Source organism: Sphaeramia orbicularis, unplaced genomic scaffold, assembly GCF_902148855.1.
Source record: "Sphaeramia orbicularis unplaced genomic scaffold, fSphaOr1.1, whole genome shotgun sequence".
NCBI lineage: Eukaryota > Metazoa > Chordata > Actinopteri > Kurtiformes > Apogonidae > Sphaeramia > Sphaeramia orbicularis.
In genome coordinates, this window is record NW_021941728.1 from 42,372 (window position 1) to 64,976 (window position 22,605).

The following is a 22,605-nucleotide window of genomic DNA, read 5'->3' on the forward strand; positions in this document are numbered from 1 at the left end:
TGAACTAGTGTTTGTTTTCCATCTCATTTCTTCTTCTGTGGTTACTTCTCCTCTCTTTTCTTCTGTGGTTTCTTCTCCTCCTTCTGCAGAGCCTTGTTGTTAGGTCTCGGCTGTAACCCCAACCTCAGTGACGTCTCTCTGGATTTGAGCTGCTGCGAGGTGACCTTTAACCTTCTGATTGCGTCTGAACGTCTGTGTGTGTGTGAGTGTTTTTTAACGGTTAACCGTGCTGTGTGTCAGCTCCGTTCAGGAGGTTCTCAGATCCTGGAGGGCTGCATCGCTGAGATCCCCAACATCACCAGTCTGGACATCTCTGATAACGGTGGGTTTAGGCTTGGGCTCAGACGTACGTGTTTTTAGTTTACCGGCCGACAGGACGTAAGCTACTGTCGTCATGCGGCATCTGTCGTCTGTTGCAAAATTTCAATCGTCGTCTTCTCCGAAACTCCAGTTCTGATTGACTTCAAACTTGGTATACAGCTTCTGTATGATAATTGTCAACACAAGGTATTGACATTATTTGGATCTGGATCTGTTTCTGGATTTGTTGCGACTTTGAAAAGTTTTCCCATTATAAGAGATAGGAAGTGGACTGATCCAGTAAATCAGTATCAATGATATCAAATGTGAATTTGAATTTTTTACAGATCTGATTGGAATATGAGCAAAACATGGGCTATTTCTGTAATAGAATAAATAAACAGAACTGGGGGAGAATAAATGCATCTGGATACATTTACCGAAGCTTTTCATTTGGCCGGTAAGCTACAGGGACACTGGTCCTATTTTTAGGTTTGGGCTCAGACATACGTGTTTTTTAGTTTCACCTGTTGACGGTGTCGTTCTGCTCAGGTCTGGACATGGAGCTGACCACGCTGCTGGTTTGGTTGGCCAAGAACCGCTCCATCCGACACCTGGCACTGGGAAAGAACTTCAGCAACATCAAATCCAAGTAGGTGGAGAAAAAAAGAAACAGATCCAACAGCGTCTCATTCAGGAAAAGAAGCTTCAGGTGTTTTTTATGTTCAGCCTTTGGCTCAGAAGAGATGCATTTATGTCTGGATCATTAAAACACTTTACTGATATTATTATTATTATTATTATTATTATTAAGTGTACTTCCTCCTAATAATAACCCTTCATTAATCCGAGGTGTGTTAAAGGTGCAGTCTGTGTGAATTCTGTTCTCAGTCATTCTAAAATGGTCTTGACTGTCACAGACATGAAGGAATCCTGTTTGTTTAAATCCTCATCTCAGTGACAGTAGTATTCCAGACAGAATACTCACATTTGAAAAGCTCAGTGTCAGCCCCCAAATGATGTTTATGATGTCATTGTGTGTTTTGGTCTGAGGCTCCGCCCATCACCTGTCTGCCAATCACAGAGTCAGTACCTTTGTTCATCCAGGTTGGCAGTTCCACTGAGCTGCAGCTGAACATTTATGAGCACAAATGTCTGACCTGAATAAACCCAAAAGGACTAAAGGGATTATTCCAAATACAACAAAGAGAGAAACAAAACAAGGATGTGGAGGAGAAGAAGTCGAAGACCGACGCTGACTCTGCCTTAGTCTGACCACCGTAAGAACCACTGAGAGCCGGGACCACCATCTGCACCCTGTCCCAGACCGGCGGTCTGTGCACCCGGTCCTGGTGAACAGACCTGGTCCTGCTGTAGGACTTGTCTCTGTCCATGGTAGTTCCTTGTAGTTCAGTGTTTTCTGTGGAAGTGACCTCTGCATGTACCGGTGTGTAATCCAGAAGGGGGGGGCGGGGTTTGGCAGTCCAGCGTCTGTGGTTTGGCTGGGGGGGGGGGGGGGGGGGGGGAGTAAAAGGTCAACTTGCGGCTCATTTCCCTTTTCTCTCTCTCCTGAGTCTGTAAACTTTCATTGCAGCGTTCAGGACGTTTGTGTGTTCTGTTCTGTATCAGACTGAGGTCGAGTCAGTCTGCTGAGGACTGTTTTGTCTGAAATTTCTGGTGTGGTGGACAGCATTAGTGGAAACACTAGTAGTAGACGCTCATGCTGGATCTGTCCACCCCTAGTCTGGGGGGAGGAGCAGAGGAGACCAGCTGTACAGTATCTGAATGTGATTGCAGTACCAGTTTTGGACACAGTCCTACATACGACTCCTGTAATGATGTCACAGCTGTAGTAAACGTACCTGGACCTGCTTTAAGTCAGTGGTGTCGGGTTACAGTCACATGACCACCACCTCCTGTTTCCTTCAGGAATGTGGCTCCGGTTCTGGACAACCTGGTCCTGATGATCCAGGAGGAGGAGTCGGTGAGTCCAGTCCATCCTCTGGGTCTGGGTCTGGTTCTGGGTCTGGGTCTGGTTCTGGGGTTGACTTCATCATGTGTTCCACTGAATGTAAAACTGTCGCTTCCTCCTCCTCTTCCTTCCTCTTCCTCCTCCCTCCTCCTTCTTCTTCCTCTTCCTTCCTCCTCTTGCCCCTCCTCTTCACCCCCCCCCCCCAGCCACTGACCTCCCTGTCCCTGGCCGACTCCCGTCTGAAGGCAGACCTGTCCATGGTGCTGAACGCTCTGGGCAGTAACACGTCTCTGACCAGCCTGGACATCAGTGGGAACTCCATGGGGGACATGGGGGCCAAGATGTTGGCCAAAGCCCTGCAGATCAACACCAAACTGAGGTGGGGGCGTCTGCGTCCACATGTACAAACCCCGCACATGGATCCATCCAGCTTTGACCCTGTGTGTGTGTGTGTGTGTGTTTTTCGGTGTCTTCAGGACTGTGGTTTGGGACAGAAACGGCGTCAGTCCTCAGGGTTTACAGGACGTCGCTGCTGCTCTGGAGAAGTGAGGACCAAACCTTCTGTCCACACCAGGGGTCTCCAACCCACAGTACCAGGGGTCTCTAACCCACAGTACCAGGGGTCTCTAACCCACAGTACCAGGGGTCTCCAACCCACAGTACCAGGGGTCTCTAACCCACAGTGCCAGGGGTCTCTAACCCACAGTACCAGGGGTCTCTAACCCACAGTGCCAGGGGTCTCTAACCCACAGTACCAGGGGTCTCCAACCCACAGTACCAGGGGTCTCTAACCCACAGTGCCAGGGGTCTCTAACCCACAGTACCAGGGGTCTCTAACCCACAGTGCCAGGGGTCTCTAACCCACAGTGCCAGGGGTCTCTAACCCACAGGGGTCTCTAACCCACAGTACCAGGGGTCTCTAACCCACAGTGCCAGGGGTCTCTAACCCACAGTACCAGGGGTCTCCAACCCACAGTACCAGGGGTCTCTAACCCACAGTGCCAGGGGTCTCTAACCCACAGTACCAGGGGTCTCTAACCCACAGTACCAGGGGCCACGTACGGTTTGGAAAAACTGACGCATCCACTTTAAAAACGTACAGAACAGTCTGGGATTCATGCCACATCCAGAACATTTCTGTCCAGTCTGTGTATTTTTGTTGGAGTTGGAGACCCCTGGTGTATAAATATTTTTGCATCTTCTTCTGTTTTTGTTAAATGTCCTGTTTTGTCAAATCCAAACAGGTTTAACGACTTAATGCCTGAATTTATAGCATTAGCCTCAGAGCATAAGTGCATAAGTCAGATTTTTTCAGATCCAAGCCAATGATGCGAAAAAATCAGTAGAGTTAGTTAAAGTAAAGTTACACAAGTATTACAATTTGACCAGAAATATGACTTCGGTTAACAATATACAAGTATATTTAAAAAAAATAATTAATTGTTTGTGTTTTTTCTTTCAAGCAGATTTTAAATTAAGTGTAAATTGTTTATGTGACTCTAACACATAAAATCAATATAAATTTGGGTTTGGTACAAATTTGCTTCAACAAACAACAATGGTCAATATTAATGAAGAAGTAATCAAACAGATTTAGCGTCTGAAGAAATGGAGATGGTTTTATCGATGACATAAAATGATCAAATATCAAAATACTGTAACAGAATCAGTTTGATCCAAATATGCAACAGTTAAGGGTTTTTAAATGAATGCGATCAAACATACCGACTGTTCCTGTCTGTGAACTGTCGGAGCTGCTGAAGGTGGACTGATGTTCTGGTTGTTCTGTTGGTCAGGAACTACACCATAAGGTTCATGCCCGTTCCCATCATGGATGCCGCTCTGGCACTGAAAGCCAACCCGGAGAAGACGGAGGACGCTCTGCTGAAGGTCGGTGGTCTTTAGTGGTCTTTGGTGGTCTTTGGCGGTCTTCAGCGGTCCGACCCTCCTCCCCCCAGTGCTGAACTTTTGTCTGAAACCTCTTTGTTTATTTTCTGGTCCAGATGGAGCAGTATCTGCTGAGGAACCATGAGACTCGTAAATACCTGCAGGAGCAGGCGTACCGGCTGCAGCAGGGCATCGTCACCACCACCACCCAACAGGCAGGAGCTCCGCCCACATTGCAGCATCAGCCAATCGGATCTGCTCTGTCAGTCTGTCAACCATCTGTCAATCATCTGTCAATCTGTCCATCTGCAGATGATGGACACCATGTGTGTGAAGGTTCAGGATCACCTCAACTCCCTGAAGTTCTCAGAGACCAACTGTGTTCAGGACGACATGAAGGCAGCGGAGAACCTGATGAAGGACGCCAGGAACTCCAAGACGGTCCGAAAACACACAACTACTACACACAATACACACTACTGTACACACTACTTTATACTGTATACTGAGACTCACAGTGGAATGTCATCAGCGTAACATAATACGACGTTCCCAAATGTTTAAATCCGTGATCTGATTCATTTAATACAATCTTTTAATGTTGTCTGACTAATTTGTAATTTAATTTTTATATATCTAATCAATATGATACACTGAGACACAGTGGCGCATCATCAGCGTAACATGATAATATGACGGTCATTTAATGGGATAAATAATCTTTTGATAACATCTAATGACTAATTTCTAATTTCCATATTCTCTGTATTCGTTCAATTAGACCAACTTTTTTTTTTTCAAATCCAGTTTAGGTCCTGAACCAGGGTCCGGAACCTCAGAGACCTGAACCAGATTAGGTTCTGGACAGTGTGACACAAAAAGCATAAAAACACCTTATTTTTGAGACACATAACATGTATCAAACAATTCAATGCCATCATCATTAACAAGAAACTTTTACTAGTGTCATTGAAAAATCACATGAAAATCATCTTTTTTGTGTCTTTTCAGTTTTTATACTGAGTTGAACAGTGGAGCGTCATCAGCGTAACATGATAATATGACGTTCACAAATGTATTTATCCGTGATCTGAGCCATTTAATGTGATCTGTTGAAGTCATCTAATGACTCTTTTTTTCTATTTTGTGATTGGTCCAGCTGCTCCCAAACCTGTACCACCTGAGGAGTGGGGGCGGGGCCTTTGTGGGGGCCATTCAGGACAAACTGGAGTCGATGGCGGGGGAGGTGGCGTCGGTGGTGGACGAGCAGCTGCAGGTACTGAACCTTCATACTCAACCGTGTACTTGTGTGTACTTGTGTGTATTCATACTAGTGTATACTTGTACTTGTGTGTACTTGTGTGTCGTACTTGTGTGCCTCTAACCCGTGGCCCCTCCCTCCTCAGCTGATGCTGGTGTCCATGGTGGAAGCCGCTGAAGGCCTGTGTCCTCATGTGATGAAGAGGCGGAGCCTCCGTCCAGAACTGCTGAAGGCCGGCGCCGGTCGCATGAGCGTTCCAAGGAGTTTCATCACCAGGACACTGTTGGAACAGTCAGGGGTCGACATCATCAACCAGATCAGGTGAAAAAACAGCAGCAGCACAAGGAAATAATGCCCTGTGTGTGTGTGTGTGTGTGGGGGGGGGGGTGTTGTGTTGCTGTTGTTGCTGTTGTTGTTGTTGCCCATCCAGCATGTCCATGTGGGCCCCAGAAGGGTTCCATTTGGGCTGCATATATGGGTCACATGTGGGTTTGTCCACAGTTTCCATGGTGACCCCACATGTGTTTGCCCAGATCAGAATCAGAGATCTGAATCTGAATCTGAATCTCTTTATTGTCATTGTACCAAGTACAACGAAACTGAGGTAAAGCTCTGAGGTTCAGTGCAAGAATTTACAGACAGACAACAAATATGAGTAAAAGGCACAGTTATTTACATAAAAAAATAAAGTGTTGCAAACTAAGATATTTGTGAAACATAGAATTTAAGTAGTGCAAATGACATGAAAGATACATATTGTGAAGAATAAATAATATGAGATATTCAGATTCCGATCTCTGATTCTGATCTGGGCAAACACATGTGGGGTCACCATGGAAACTGTGGACAAACCCAAATTATATGCAGCCCACATGGAACCCTTCTGGGGCCCACATGGACATGCTGGATGGGTGGTGGTGGTGGTGGTGTTGTCTTTTTTTTTTCCCAGTCTGACATTGTTTTTCTGTTTTCCGTCAGTGAAGTGAAGCTCAGTGCGGCGTCATTTCTGTCTGATCGCATCGTGGATGAAATCCTGGATTCGCTGTCCCGATCCCAGCAGACTTTAGTGAGAACACTCACCTGGTGCACTAAACTGGGATAAGCGATTAAGCTGGGATATGTTGGTTATCCTGGATCAACTTATCCTTGATCTGGTTTCACAAAAGCAGGATATGTTCTGATATAAGTTACCATGGAGATTTATTCTGTGGAGTTAACCTGCTCCAGACCAGGCTAAGTTCAGGTTTATTTAATCTGATCCCTTATCTCAGTAACAGTCTAAACAAATGGAACCAACAGTTATTCTACTGCCCATGAAACAATGGAATCACAGGAACTGTTCTTCTTCCTCCTCCTCCTCCTCCTCGTCTTCCTCCTCCTCCTCCTCCTCCTCCTCGTCTTCCTCCTCCTCCTCCAGGCTGATCACCTGATCAGGAAGGACCACCCTCTGGTTCAACAGGACCCTCAGATGGAAACTGAGGTCCTGGATGAGACGGTTCTGCAGGAGGAAAACCTGGACCAGGATCTGAAACTGGACCGGAAACATGACCTGGAAGACCTGGACACGTGCATGGTAGGACGGGGTCCACAGGGTCCACAGTGTCCAGGTCCTGGTCCTGGTCCACCCTTTGATCTGAACCTGTTTGTGTCCTTCAGATGACGCCCAAGTCCAAGAGGAAGAGTATCCTGGTGCGGATGCTGAGACCGGTGTCGGTGGCCTTTGGTGAGTTCTACAGAACCATGGTTCAGACCCAAACACAGTCTGAGTCCAGACCCAAACACAGCCTGAGTCCAGACCCAAACACAGCCTGAGTCCAGACCCAAACACAGCCTGAGTCCAGACCCAAACACAGCCTGAGTCCAGACCCAAACACAGTCTGAGTCCCGAACCACGGTTCAGACCCAAACACAGTCTGTATGGCTGGAAGGTTCTGCTGGACTGTATTCCACTGGTCTGATTATTTTGTCAATTTTTGTTAACTTTGACTCTGACAGAGATGGAGTTTGACCTGGATAAAGCTCTGGAGGAGGTGCCCATCCACGTGGAGGACCCGCCCCCTCCGCCTCCTCCTCCCGCACAGCCATCGGACAGAACGTCTGCCTATTACGCCGACCTCCCGCCTCCTCCGACTCCCGTCTGTCTGAGCGAACTGCCTCCGCTCCAGCATCCAGTCCTACAGCATCGCACCAAGCTCCGCCCCAAACCCAAGAAGAGGACCAAACCCAGCAGAGCGCCGGTACGACGAACCTGCAAACCTGTTAAACCCCAAAAAACGAGAAAAAAAACAACAGGAATAAAAACACAACAACAAGATAAATAATATTACAGTTTTGTGTCATATACCAGTTTCTCTACGCCCGAAAAAACACCTCTTGCAAGTGTAAAAACTTTTCATCTAAAAACGAGAGTTTTGGTGAAATTGTCGTTTTTCCATTAGACAAATTTTTATGAACAAGTTATATTCATGCAGTTAGAGGGTCAAAGGAAAGAGACTGAATCTGGACTAGTTGTTTTGATCATAATGTTAAATATTATATTTTTCAGTTCCAAATGAATGTTATTAAATGTTGTGTGTTTGTACATCCACTGTTTGTGTACGTGATAATGAACATGTTGAAATAATAAACTGAAGCTGAATATTATTAAAATTACACTGATTTTCCTTTAGAAACTTCAGGTTATTCACATTTTTTGTGAAATTAGAGTTTATAAATGTAAACAATTTCAAAATGTAACATAACTTTTTTTCACACTGAAACTGTAGTTGTCATTATTTGTAAGTTATCCTGTTCTTCTTTTCGTGATCGGACTTTAACCCTTTGAGTTCAAACATGGCTGAACGTGGAACCTGAACCCAATGACTTTGACTCCATGGATGGAAATAATCAGTCTTTGTGTTGATTCATCAGTAACTCGGACATTCAACTAAAAACATGTTTCTGTTTTTTTTAGCGTCAGTTAGCCGAAAGCTCAGCGACTGCGGAGGCTGAACCCAGCAGCATCATGGGAAAACTAGACGAAGGCCTGGATGAGTTTTTCTCAAAGACGGTCACGAAACTCAGCTTCAAGTGAGAACTGAGCCTTAAAAGGATGATGTTTGTGTTATTTTGTACCTAGGTTGTATTTTTGGTGTTTATTTCAGTCGGTTTTATTTTACATCGTCCTCTGTTTCTTAAACAGATCCTGAAACTAAAACCGACAACTCTTCAATCTTGAACACTCAGTGAATCCATTAATATTTTAACAGTTTTAGTACAAAATACCTTTTGTTTGAGACACAGAACGTCCTTCACACAGTTCAGTAACATCACCATGTGAAAATAGAATATACAATAAATATAAAAAGAAACATTAAATCTATAAATTGTTGCTGAAAACAACACAAAATTTTAAAAAATGACTTTTCAGTTTTTACACTGAAACACACAGCAGAATGTCATCAGCATACAGGAATAATTAGACTCTCCCAAAAATTCAAAGTTGTAGGTAAAGTTAAAATGGGCTGATCCGAATGTGTGCTACATGCTAATCGCTAATGCTAGGTTCTATGTGTGTATTATGGGTAAAATGGAGAGACTGAATTTTCCTACAGGGTTAATAAACCCACTTAACCTTTGACCTTTTAATGTTTTACTTGCACTGTAAAAAAATCTGTAATTTAACAGAATTTTTACTGTTTAGTGTACAGATTTTTTCTGTATTTTTCAGATACAGGAAAATATCAATGAAATGACAAAAACAGACTGTGATTTTACATGTCAAATGGAAAATAACACGAAAAAACTGAAACTGTGAATAACCAAAAAATTTCCATTTTTTGAAAGACAGTTTTTCTTTTTTCACAGAAAAATAGTTAAAATGCATTTGCAAATGTATCATAATTTCACAAATATTTATTTTCTATTTATGAGATGAAGCTGTTGATTTAAAGTTTAATACTGTACAAAAAAAATAAAACAAGATAAAATTACTGACAATAACAGCAGCAGAAGTATTAGTTCTGTCAGTTGAACCAGACTTGTTTGTTCATTGACAAATATCTTGTGTAATTACAGGAGGTTTCACTACAAAAATATTGAATAAATGTATTTTTGTGAATGTATAACATGTATAAGCACTGATAAACTGTCCAAATACAGTTTTTATCAGTGGATTGGACAACTGAGTCTCACTGAAAATTATTTATATATATATATATTTATAGGGAATTGGATTGTTTTAATACATGTAAATATTCTTTATTAAACATTAAAAAGTAAAAAAAAATATTCAAAATCTCATGTAAAGTTAGGGCAAAAAACTGTATTTTAATTATGGAAAATTACCGTATTTTTATCAGATGGTTATTTTCTGTTATTTAACAGTATTTTTTCAGTGCCCCAGCTGCTGGAACATTACTTTTTTTTTTACTTTTTTGATGTTTTTTTTTTTTTTACAGTGTGTGTATAAATTTCCGTTGATATTGAATTGAGGTGTTGACTGATGCATTTACTGACCTTTGTAAATTTCCAATGCGGAGGCTGTTCATTTCTGTTGTTGTTTATTCTTTCCGTTGTGTTTGGCGTCCAGGCGTCCGTCTTTGAAGGCTCCGCCCTCCAGCCCTCAGGAAGCCGAAAAGAAACGTGAGTCCAGAAAGAGCGGCTTCTTCAACCTCATCAAGTCCAGGACGTCGCGCTCAGAGAAAAGCCACGGCGCCGCCTCCATCTCCCCTCCGTCTCCTGCCTCCTCCTCCTCTGTCGCTGTGGCGTCCTCCTCCACCTCCATTAGTCCTGTGACCGAGGAGGCCATGCCCACTTCGCCCACTTCGCCCACGTCACCCACTTCCCCCGTGATGAAAACCCCGGAGCCCCTTCAGGAGCTCCACAGGACCAGGTCTCAGGACCACACCGACTCTGAGGTGGAGGCGTCTCCGCCCACCGCCACCGCTGGCCTCGCCCAGGAGGAGAAAGAGGAGGAGCAGAAGGCAGAGAAGAAGGAGACCCCCCACGTCCCCCGTCACATGGGGGTCCCGGTCATGGGCCTGGACCTGCTGGCTGAGATGAAGGCCCGGCAGGAGAGGATGGCAGCTCAGAAGGTGGGCGGGGTTATGGAGGTGGGCGGGACCTTAGAGCAAAGGAAGAGCATCTTCAATACATTCATTAAAAAATACTAATACTATAAAAAATACTGCGTCAACCAGTTCTTTACTATTGAAGTGACAAAATACGGATACAAAATATATAAAATACAAATACTGCAGGAGCATCGATCAATGTTTAATATTGATTTGACAAAATACTGGTACATATCGTACCAGTATATAAAAAATACTGTATGTGTTGGTTTTAACTTTAACTGTATGAAGAGATTTTTTCTGTCTATAGAGTCAAGCCAAAACCTAAAACATAATAATAATATTATTAATAATAATTAATAATAATAATGATAGCGATAATATTAATAATAATAATTGATAATAATAATGATAATAATAATAAGAAGAAAAACAGCCAAATTAAATTTTTTTCAGAAAACAGTATGTTGTTAATTCAGAAAAACAGAGCCGAATTTCTTTTAAACTTATTTTTTCTTGTAATTACGAGATAATTATGTTGTTAATTCAGAAAAACAGAACTAAATTAGATTTTTTTGTGTGAATGCAATACGCTTCCGTAGTTTTCTGATTCTGACGTTGTAAATAAGAAGCTGCTCTGAATGTATTTCCTGTTTAAATAAAATAATTGGATCCAAGTTGCAGATGAAAACATGAAATGATCAATAACCTGATTATTAAACATGTTTGTGTTTTCAGTCGGAGTCCAAGGTGGAAAAAGTGGAAACTGAAGCAGGTGAGTTTACGATCACTGAGCCCGTTTACACTGACGCACAAATCTGATCACTGGAAGAATCAGACGTGATGCGTTTTTGTCACTTTAGAAATAGGATATTCCATACACCCTGGTTTAGTGGTTTCAGTCCATTATTGGATTTATTTCAGTCTGTACGTACGTCGTATCTTCAAGATCGTGTTGTTCAGTTTTGTTTATTTTTTCATTATTTTATTACAGTTTTGTTTAGTTTTCCTCATTCTGTTCATTATTTTATTCCATTTTTATTTAGTTAGGTAATTTTTTTCATTGTTTTACTCAATTTTGCTAAATTTTTTTTGTGTCTTTATTATTTTCTTCAATTTTTTTTCAGTTTTGTTTATTTTTTCAGTACTTTATTACAGTTTTGTTTAGTTTTCCTCATTCCATTCATTATTTTATTCCATTTTTGTTTGGTTAGGTAATTTTTTTCATTGTTTTACTCAATTTTGCTAATTTTTTTTACATGTCTATTATTTCACTCAATTTTTGTTCAGTTTTGTCTGTTTTTTCATTACTTTATTACAGTTTTGTTTAGTTTTCCTCATTCATTATTTTTATTTGATTTTTGTTTGGTTAGGTAATTTTTTTCATTGTTTTACTCAATTTTGCTAAAAAAAAATGTTCATGTCTTTATTATTTGGCTCAATTTTTGTTCAGTTTTGTCTGTTTTTTCATTACTTTATCACAGTTTTGTTCAGTTTTGTTTTGTTTGAATCTAGTTGTGTAGAATCCATCTTCCTGTTATCGTCTTCTACGTTTGTTCTGTTTTTTGATAGTTTTTTCACGTTCAGATGGAACTTAACTGAATAAACCAGATGAACCTGTTTAAATGCATGATGACATGGGAGGACTAGGACTAACCCAGGTGTGTTAATCTGATTGATTGTAATCAGATTACTGCTGTTATTGGATCAAACAGATCAGATTAGACTGTTTACAGGATCAATAATACTCAGATTCTGATCAGAGGATCGGTGTGAACGGGGTCAGTTCATCCATGACACACTCAGGTCATGTGACACACTAACGTCCGTCTCGCTGTCTTCACAGACTCTGAGGACTCCAGACCAGAACCGGTACCCAGGTCCAGACCCTCTGGAGTCGGGCCCAAACCCCCCCCTCCTCAGTCGGCCAAACCGGCCCCAGGCCCACGGGCGTCGGGCCCCTCCGGCCCCAGGCTGAGCAGCGCCGACACCCTGGGTGAGCGCGGTCCTCAGGCGGCGCCGTCCGTCCTGTCCACGCCGGCGTCCTCTGATGTTCTGACCCGTGTCTGTGTTTCAGATGAGGCCGAGGCCGCCGCCCCCGTCAGGGCGCCACTTCCTGCCCCCCGCCTGAAGAGGGCGCCGTCGGAGCAGGACGGAGAGGCTGGCAGCGGCGGTGGTAACCCTGGACGACCGGCATCTCCTCTGGACGGTGGGTCTCAGATTGAAACACACACACACACACACACACACACACCGCCCCCACCTGCCCAAGACCTGGGTCAGGGTTCAGACCCAGAACAGGATGGAGGTTTGGACGGAAAAAGCAGAAAAAAAAAAAGTTTTACAGCTGGTTTGGAAGTGGACATTTATGGACAATAATAATAATAATAGTACTAATAACAATGATAATGATAGTAATAATAGTAATTATAATGATAATAATAATAATAATGATAATAATAGTAGTAATAATAATAATAGTAATAATAAAAGTAATAATAATAGTGATGATAATAATAATAATGATAATAATAGTAGTAATAATAGTAATAGTAATAATAAAAGTAATAATAATAGTGATGATAATAATAATAATGATAATAATAGTAGTAATAATAGTAATAGTAATAATAAAAGTAATAATAATAGTGATGATGATAATAATAATAATAATAATGATAATAATAGTAGTAATAATAATAATAGTAATAATAAAAGTAACAATAATAGTGATGATAATAATAATAATAGTAATAATAAAAGTAATCATAGTAGTGATGATAATAATAATAATAACAATAATCAGACATTTCATAAACTGTTCCTACTGTTCTCCCCTGGACTTTCGGGTTCCCTGTTCTTCTGAACTGTTCTGTTCTTCTCGTCTTTCCTGCTTTTATTTGAATGTGAATAAAAGTCGCGTTTCGAGTGTCGGCGTGGACATTTTTTCTGGTATTTTTTCCGTTGCGTCGGTGACTCAGCGTGTCCGTCGGAGCTGCAGATAAAACTGGGTTTAATGAACGTCTCCGAGCGCATGTTCCACGCCTCCGGGTTCTCATCATGGACACCGCCGGCTCATGTTCTGTGTTTGACATGTCCATGTGTGGGCGTGGGCGGGGCTTTGGACGCCGGCGCTGGGCTCGGTCTAATTGCCAGTGGGTGGTCTGTGTAATCACTGAGGCAGGTCGTCTGTTTTTAGGGTGAGTTCTGCCAAAAGATGGGTTTTTCAAATCCAGCAGACAAGAACATTATCACCCCTGGCTCTGACGAACAGTGGTTTTGGTGTTTTTCCAGAGAACGTCCTAAACACCAGCTTTCACAAACACAGGTGGAGAAACTGAAGCAAATCCAGGAGGAAGATCTGGACTGGGATGTCTGCAGGACTGAAGCTGCCATACTGAAAAATATAGACACAGATAGAAGAATGGACTGATATTTTAATTCATGTGCCAATACATGATACAAAAAAAAAAATTAAAAGGCATTTATTTACTGTCACATTTTATTTTCTGTAGCATGTATTTATTTTTGTCCTTATTTATATTTTTCCCTCTTTAATTTTTATCCCTGCATTTATTTTTTTACATTGTTTTCTATTTACATTTTCTTTATCTCTTATTTATTTCTATATTTTATTTTCATCTGACTTTTTTTTTTTATTCAGTCATATTTACTGCCCCAGTATTCCCCCTCTTGCATTTTTTCCTCTATTTATTTCTGCATCTCTGTTTTACATTTCTGTGTGTATAAATAAATGCAGAGATAAAAATGAAAGAAGGAAAAATATGAAGCAGTACTAAATAAAGAAATAAATGGTACGTAAAATGAAATGTTACAGTAAATAAATGCCTTTTAATTTTTTTTATTTTTTTATCATGTATTGGCACATGAATTAATATATAAAGCCATTTTCATATTTCTGTATATTTTTCAGTATGGCAGATTCAGTCCTCCATTTAGTGACGCTCCATTTAAGGCATGAATTATGAAAAAAAAGAATCTAGAGTTGTTTTTATTTTTCAAAATTAGGCTAAAGTTGAAATGCATTTAGAATTTTTAAATTAAAAACATGGTTTTATTGAGAAAATATTTAAGTGTCCATATTTGGACACCATGCAACAAAGGAGTAAAAATGTTAAAAATCAATAAATAGCCTAGGACAAAAAAATGCACCATTAACATGAGAGTTAGATGTGTTTATACAAACAAACGGATGTTCCTCCTGCTGGTCCGATACTGGATCTGATACCGGTTCTGATACTGGATCCAATACTGGATCTGCATCAGTCCAGTAGCATAGAACTCAGATTTATTTAATTTATTTTTTTAATTCTTATTTTGAATATCAAAAACCCAAAAACAATAATAAGAAAAAAAAACAAACATTTAAAAAGGGAAAAAAAACATTTGAAATTTGTACCTGGATCAACAGAACATGCTAATGCTAATGCTAACAACAGAGGACTCAACATGTGACAAACCAGACTTTTTGTAGATAATAAATAAAACCAACTGAGACACGAAGAAATACGAATAAACTGTCGCAGTTTTAGTTTTTGTTTATTTTTTGGCTTCATTTTAAAATTGTTTTGTTTATTTTTAAGATGTTGTTGCTTATTCTGTTAATTATTCAATCAATTATTATTATTATTCTGTTAATTTTTTATTTCAGTCATTCTGTTCACTTTTTTTCAATAGTTTCTTAGTTTCTTTTGTCCACTTTCAGTCCATTTTTTTGTGTTTTTTAGTCTGAACCGTGGATCAACAAAGATAAGAACATCCCATAATAACCTCCACCTTCATCAGCCTCTGAATTAAACTGAAACTCTTCTTTTCATTTAAACTTTACTCTGTTCTTTTCTGTTCTTTTCTTTTCTTTTCTTTTCTTTGACTTGTTAACACTCGTCTGCCGTCGTGTGGGCGTCGACCTCATGCTGTCCGTCATCCTGTTTGTGGTTTCAGGGGCGTGTCCTGCAGACGGGGACGCCTTCGAGTCACCGTCTGAAGGCGTGGAGGTCGGAGGTCGACAGTGGTCGTCTCTGAAGAGCTCGGTGACTCCGCCCATCGCCAGGGACGAAGAGCGAGAGCGAGCCAAGTCCCTCCCAGCTTACGGTTCGACCAATCACAGCCCTCGCATTAACATTCAGTCAAACATCACATAAACATCGCACAAACATTTCAAACATATAAACATCGCGTAAACATCATATAAACATCGCACTGTGGTGTTTTCCATTGTGTCTCATTTGTGGAGGACAGTTCAAAGGTTTAATTAGATTTGAATTGGTTGAATTATGAACAGATAATGATTGACAGCTTCATTAAATCTAGAATCTTTACTTCTGTGTCATGACGTCGGTGTTTTATTTGATAAAAACTCACATTTTGTCCGTTTTCATCATTTCAATCCTGCATTTCATGTTTTAAAGGTTCGTTTTTTGTTCTTAGTGTCATTTTCTTTTCATTTTTTCAGATAAATTAAAGTTCGGTTCTGATTCGGACTTTTGTCGAATGTCGCAGTAAATGTAACATTTGACGACTCGATCAAACCTGCTCACTTCCATGAATCCGTTTTTTTCTAAGATGATTCGTCTTTTCCTGTTTTCGTCTGCAGTCACGCCTCCGTCTCCGACCGAAGACGAGTCGGCAGCTCCGGACGCCGACGACCAATCAGACGACGAGTTCGGAGACAAGACGGCGACAAACGGAACCGAACAAAAGACGCTTTAAGGACGTTTCATCCGACAAACTGAAGACGTACGACGCTCAGCCAAGACTGACGACGACGACGACACCAACGTGTGCATCAGCGGCGTTGACAGTTCGGTTTGACTGCAGACGTTTGTTCAGTAAACAACAACAACAACAACAACAACAACAACAGCCTTTAGAACCAAAGTGTTTTTGTTTTTTTTGTTTTTTTTTTTTCAACTTCATAATTTTTTAAAGCTATTATCATTTTTTCAACTTTATTTTTTTGTCAACTTTATTTTTTTCCAACTTTTTTTTTTCAATTTTATTTATTTTTTTTCCAACTTTTTTTTTTTTTTTTGTTATTGAACACGGCCACAGAAAAACACATTCCAGTTTGTTGCATTGAACCAAAGTGTTCAATAAATCTGTTTTTTTGTGTACATATTCTTTTATGGCTGATTTTTATATTTTCTTTGGCTGTTTTCTGGTAAAAGAAAAAAAAAAAACAGTGACTGTACGTTAAAACCCATCGAACAAATCCTACTGTTAATCATTGACTGAATGGAATATTTTGTGTTTTCCAGATGTTCTTTGAACACGTCTGGACTCTGTGGTTATTCTTGTTTTCTATCGTATAAATGTGGTGTTTGTTCTGTTTCCGATCAGGGTTTTAAATATTTTCGGGGCATTACGACTGAATCTGAGCGGCTGCTTTGAGTTTGAATGAATGAGTTTTTAAATCCGTCCCAGTGTCGTCGGACCTGGATCCGCTCACGTCAATCTTTTATCGCATTTTTAGTTTATTTGTTCATCGCTTTCTCATCTGACTCCATTTGGACAGAAAACGATCAAAAGCTTTTGTTTTTTTTAAAAGTTTGTAACAAAGTTGATTTTTTTTTCTGCGACATTTCAACAATCACATCTTGGTGAGAATCGTCGGACCTGGATCTGCTCACATCAGCATTTTATCACATTTTTATTTTATTTGCTCATCGCTTTCTCATCCGACTCCATTTTGACAGAAAATGATCAAAAGCATAATTTTTAAATTTTATAACAAAGTTGATTTTTTTTCTGCGACATTTCAACAATCGTGTCTCAGTGAGAAGTCAGGGAAATCTAATACATTTAATTTTTTGGGGGGGGGGGGATTTGGACACGTTTTACCGATAGAATATCAGTTTAAAAAAAAAGAAACAGAATATGTGGTTATGTCAAGACAAAATGAAAAGATGCTTGAGCTTATTACATTTTCATTTAATTTCATTTGTTCTTTTCATGAAAGTGCAGAAGAACACAATATATTATTGACACTTAAATGAATTTTCCATCCAAATCAACACTTTTTATGATTAGAACGGAGCAGTTAGAAGAATATAATCGATAAAAAGGCCACGGAAATCTGTTTTATTCATATTTACTAGAAGAGAATTATATTTAAGAATAGCTTAACAAAATTAATGAGAAAGAAAGAGAAAAGTACGAAAGAGCATTACATTCACACAAAAAAATACATTTGGCTCTTTTTAGAAAAACAGAGCTGTGTTTAATTATTATTTAATAATAATAATTATCTCGTTAATTCGGAAAAACAGCCAGATTAGTTTTTTTGTGTGAATGCAGTACGCTTCTGTAAAAAAGTGACTGATTTAATGGATGATATTTCAACAAAATTCTGCTCCTTTTTGAATGTTTTCCTTTCTTTTAATATAAATCCTTTTGTTTTTTAGTTTTAATGTTATATTACAAACAAACAAACAAAATCAACAGTAAAATACATAAAGTTGTGATTAAATAAGAAAAAGGATCCTATTCAGAACTGAACCGACTGATTTTATTCACATTTTTCTGCCTGAAAAACCAAAGATTTCATCAAATCCTGTTTTTTTTTTCATCTGTTTTTAACATGTAAAGTCCAAACACAGTTCAAATCCTGTAAATGTTTGTATTTAATTTGTTTATGAGCTTCAGCTGCTGTTTTGTTTTTTTTTTTGTCTGTTTTTGCTGAATTCAGTGTAAATACGAAACAGAACGTGTGTTTACAGACAAACGGGTTTTTTCTGAGGGTTTTTATTGTTTTTCTGGGTTTCACGTCATTAAATGGTGTTGGTTTTACTCTGAGTCTGTTGTTGTTTTTTTGTTTGTTTGTGCTCAGACTCCGCCCCCCCCCCCCCCCCCCCCCCCCACACACCACACACACACACACACACACACACACACACACTTATAAAGGACCTGTTCCGTCTGTTTCCTCTCATTTCGCTGGAGTCAGTTCCAGAGGATTCATCCTGGTTTTTGGACGTGGGGCTGGTTTCAGTCTGGGTCATGGACGCCGCCCTCCAGCGCCTCGACGCCGCCGGGTTCCTGCAGATCTGGAAACGCCTGGACCCGGACGGTAAGAACCCAAAGGGAACCTGGAAAGACGGCAGAACTTCAACCAGCGAAAAAAAAAAAAACTACAACCAGGAAAAAAAATATAGAAAAAAATACTGAAAAAAAAAAAACTACAACCAGGAAAAAAAATATAGAAAAAAATACAGAAATAATTAAAAAATAAAAACTACAGCCAGGTAAAAATGCAGAAATTAAAAAAAACAACCAAGAAAAAAAATATGGAGAAAAATGCAGAAATAAAAAACTACAACCAGGAAAAAAATACAGAAATTGAAAAAAAAAAAAAAAAGAAAAGAAAACAAGTAAAAAAAAATACTAGAAAAAAAAATTAAAAACAAATACAAACCAGGAAAAAAATACAGAAAAAACAGAAAAAAAATATAGAAATAAAAAACTATAACCAGGAAAAAAAAACAGAAATAAAAAAAATACCACCAGAAAAACATACAGAAAAAAAAAATTAAAAAAAATATTGTGGCAAAAAAAAAAAAAAAAACCCAGAAAAAAAGCAGAAATAAAAAACTACATCCAGGAAAAAAAGTACAATCAACAAAAAAAAAACAAAAACTACAACCATTAAAAAACCCCAAACAAACACAAAAACGTAACATTAACTCTTTTAGAAATGTACTTTTTTTCATGTTATTTATTATTTGGTAAATAAAAATCTCTTGCTTATATTCATTTTATTTGTTATTTTATTTAATTTTGGGAACTTTGTCGCTCATTTTTCCATGTTATTTATTATTTTGTACATTTTTTATTTATTTTGGTTCATTTTATTTGTTCACATAAACATAAATCCAGTGTTTCCGTCCACTGTCATTGATCTGACTCCATACATTTTACTTCTGTTCATTTTCTTGGTTATTTAATTATTTTCTTTTTAAATTTTTGTTCATTTTGTTGTTTGTTAAAAATCTAAAACCAGTTGAAACTCCAGTCGCTCAGTGGGTCGTTTATTGTTGGACGAGTTAAAGGGATGGAATCCTTTCATTTACTGTTTTTTTTATGTTAGCGTTAGCATAAATGCTAGTTTCATAACAGACCTGGGGGTGCATAAATAAACTGAGGAACATTTGTAAAGTGTGTGTGTGTGTTTTTGTGGTTTTTAGATCACGGTTACATCGAAGGGAAACAGCTGGAGGAGCTTTTCCGACACGCGATGGAAAAACTGGGGATGAAGGTAAAAATAAAAACAGCACATTCCTTTATTTATTTATTTATTCATTCATTTAGATAAAAAAAAAAGTCGCAGGAAAAGAAAACATGCTTTTATCACATCAGTAAATCGACCACATTATGAACGAAAATGAAACCAGAGGGTAAATAAATAATAAAATAATGAAAACAGCTGCAGGTTAGCATGTCAATAACAACTACAACACTGTCAACAACTGTTGTTTATACTGTTTATATTGTTGTTTATATTGTCTTTGTTGTTGTTTACACTGTTTTTTGTTGTCTATACTGTTTGTTTTGTTGTTGTTTACACTGTTTGTTTTGTTGTTTACACTGTTTGTTTTGTTGTTTACACTTAAATCCATCCAGGGTCGGGAGGTAAAACCATTTCAGTACCGTTGCTTTTATTTTAATTTTTCTTCTGATTTTCTATTCGTTCATCTTTCACTGCGTCGTCTCTGATCAGTATTTTAATATATTGAAAACAGTTTCATCACCTCTATGACATCACACTGGACATTTGAACTAAACCCCGCCCACCGGACCAGACCTGGACTGGACCGGACCGGACCAGTCTGTGATGTCATAGGTTTGGTTCCTGTTTGATTTAAATGTTCAGTCGTTTGTTGTCGTTTCCAGGACGACGTCAGCGCAGAAGAAATCCAACGACTGAAGGAAAAACTGAACCAGAACCAGAACCAGAACCGGACCGACCCGTCTGAGCACAAACGACTGCACATCCAAGAGGTACTGACCCAGCAGAACCAGGGTCCAGAACAGGACCAGGGTCCAGCAGAACCTGGGTCCACAACAGGACCAGGGTCCAGCAGAACCAGGGTCCAGAACAGGACCAGGGTCCAGCAGAACCTGGGTCCACAACAGGGCCAGGGTCCAGCAGAACCAGGGTCCAGAACAGGACCAGGGTCCACAACAGGACCAGGGTCCAGAACAGGACCAGGGTCCAGCAGAACCTGGGTCCAGAACAGGACCAGGGTCCAGCAGAACCTGGGTCCACAACAGGGCCAGGGTCCAGCAGAACCAGGGTCCAGAACAGGACCAGGGTCCACAACAGGACCAGGGTCCAGCAGAACCTGGGTCCAGAACAGGACCAGGGTCCAGCAGAACCTGGGTCCACAACAGGGCCAGGGTCCAGCAGAACCAGGGTCCAGAACAGGACCAGGGTCCACAACAGGACCAGGGTCCAGAACAGGACCAGGGTCCAGCAGAACCAGGGTCCACAACAGGACCAGCGTCCAGCAGAACCTGGGTCCAGAACAGGACCAGGTCCAGCAGAACCTGGGTCCAGCAGAACCTGGGTCCAGAACAGGACCAGGGTCCAGCAGAACCTGGGTCCACAACAGGGCCAGGGTCCAGCAGAACCAGGGTCCAGAACAGGACCAGGGTCCAGCAGAACCAGGGTCCAGAACAGGACCAGGGTCCAGAACAGGACCTGGGTCCAGCAGAACCTGGGTCCAGAACAGGACCAGGGTCCAGCAGAACCTGGGTCCACAACAGGGCCAGGGTCCAGCAGAACCAGGGTCCAGAACAGGACCAGGGTCCACAACAGGACCAGGGTCCAGCAGAACCTGGGTCCAGAACAGGACCAGGGTCCAGCAGAACCTGGGTCCACAACAGGGCCAGGATCCAGCAGAACCAGGGTCCAGAACAGGACCAGGGTCCACAACAGGACCAGGGTCCAGCAGAACCTGGGTCCAGAACAGGACCAGGTCCAGCAGAACCTGGGTCCAGCAGAACCTGGGTCCAGAACAGGACCAGGGTCCAGCAGAACCTGGGGCCACAACAGGACCAGGGTCCAGCAGAACCAGGGTCCAGAACAGGACCAGGGTCCACAACAGGACCAGGGTCCAGAACAGGACCAGGGTCCAGCAGAACCAGGGTCCAGAACAGGACCTGGGTCCAGCAGAACCTGGGTCCAGAACAGGACCAGGGTCCAGCAGAACCTGGGTCCACAACAGGGCCAGGGTCCAGCAGAACCAGGGTCCAGAACAGGACCAGGGTCCAGCAGAACCAGGGTCCAGAACAGGACCAGGGTCCACAACAGGACCAGGGTCCAGCAGAACCTGGGTCCAGAACAGGACCAGGGTCCAGCAGAACCTGGGTCCACAACAGGGCCAGGGTCCAGCAGAACCAGGGTCCAGAACAGGACCAGGGTCCACAACAGGACCAGGGTCCAGCAGAACCTGGGTCCAGAACAGGACCAGGGTCCACAACAGGACCAGGGTCCAGAACAGGACCAGGGTCCAGCAGAACCTGGGTCCAGAACAGGACCAGGGTCCAGCAGAACCTGGGTCCACAACAGGGCCAGGGTCCAGCAGAACCAGGGTCCAGAACAGGACCAGGGTCCACAACAGGACCAGGGTCCAGCAGAACCTGGGTCCAGAACAGGACCAGGGTCCAGCAGAACCTGGGTCCACAACAGGGCCAGGGTCCAGCAGAACCAGGGTCCAGAACAGGACCAGGGTCCACAACAGGACCAGGGTCCAGAACAGGACCAGGGTCCAGCAGAACCAGGGTCCACAACAGGACCAGCGTCCAGCAGAACCTGGGTCCAGAACAGGACCAGGTCCAGCAGAACCTGGGTCCAGCAGAACCTGGGTCCAGAACAGGACCAGGGTCCAGCAGAACCTGGGTCCACAACAGGGCCAGGGTCCAGCAGAACCAGGGTCCAGAACAGGACCAGGGTCCAGCAGAACCAGGGTCCAGAACAGGACCAGGGTCCACAACAGGACCAGGGTCCAGCAGAACCTGGGTCCAGAACAGGACCAGGGTCCAGCAGAACCTGGGTCCACAACAGGGCCAGGGTCCAGCAGAACCAGGGTCCAGAACAGGACCAGGGTCCA

The 22,605-nt window shown here is 41.5% G+C and overlaps 2 protein-coding genes across 2 annotated transcripts in view; both read left to right on the top strand.

Annotated features, from left to right (window-relative positions):
• Nucleotides 1–16,732, top strand: part of LOC115416888 (F-actin-uncapping protein LRRC16A-like) — a 17,340-nt gene extending 608 nt beyond the window's left edge. Inside the window, exons 2-23 of the mRNA XM_030130763.1 lie at nucleotides 90–159; nucleotides 241–322; nucleotides 853–952; nucleotides 2,230–2,284; nucleotides 2,479–2,651; nucleotides 2,749–2,817; nucleotides 4,069–4,162; nucleotides 4,276–4,374; nucleotides 4,472–4,600; nucleotides 5,319–5,435; nucleotides 5,566–5,741; nucleotides 6,399–6,486; nucleotides 6,838–6,993; nucleotides 7,077–7,143; nucleotides 7,416–7,657; nucleotides 8,374–8,489; nucleotides 9,991–10,495; nucleotides 11,213–11,249; nucleotides 12,321–12,470; nucleotides 12,552–12,683; nucleotides 15,437–15,586; nucleotides 16,089–16,732. Coding sequence (XP_029986623.1) covers nucleotides 90–159; nucleotides 241–322; nucleotides 853–952; nucleotides 2,230–2,284; nucleotides 2,479–2,651; nucleotides 2,749–2,817; nucleotides 4,069–4,162; nucleotides 4,276–4,374; nucleotides 4,472–4,600; nucleotides 5,319–5,435; nucleotides 5,566–5,741; nucleotides 6,399–6,486; nucleotides 6,838–6,993; nucleotides 7,077–7,143; nucleotides 7,416–7,657; nucleotides 8,374–8,489; nucleotides 9,991–10,495; nucleotides 11,213–11,249; nucleotides 12,321–12,470; nucleotides 12,552–12,683; nucleotides 15,437–15,586; nucleotides 16,089–16,204 — 2,923 coding nt within the window. The 3' untranslated portion in view covers nucleotides 16,205–16,732. The remainder of the gene's footprint in view (nucleotides 1–89; nucleotides 160–240; nucleotides 323–852; nucleotides 953–2,229; nucleotides 2,285–2,478; nucleotides 2,652–2,748; nucleotides 2,818–4,068; nucleotides 4,163–4,275; nucleotides 4,375–4,471; nucleotides 4,601–5,318; nucleotides 5,436–5,565; nucleotides 5,742–6,398; nucleotides 6,487–6,837; nucleotides 6,994–7,076; nucleotides 7,144–7,415; nucleotides 7,658–8,373; nucleotides 8,490–9,990; nucleotides 10,496–11,212; nucleotides 11,250–12,320; nucleotides 12,471–12,551; nucleotides 12,684–15,436; nucleotides 15,587–16,088) is intronic.
• A 1,704-nt stretch (nucleotides 16,733–18,436) lies between these two features.
• LOC115416889 (secretagogin-like) lies at nucleotides 18,437–20,491 on the top strand (the record flags this gene model as incomplete). The annotated part of the gene is made up of 3 exons (XM_030130764.1): nucleotides 18,437–18,563; nucleotides 19,678–19,748; nucleotides 20,384–20,491. Coding segments are annotated over exons 1-3 (249 nt in total), but the record flags the coding sequence as incomplete, so codon positions are not given.
• Between the last annotated feature and the right edge of the window lie 2,114 nt (nucleotides 20,492–22,605).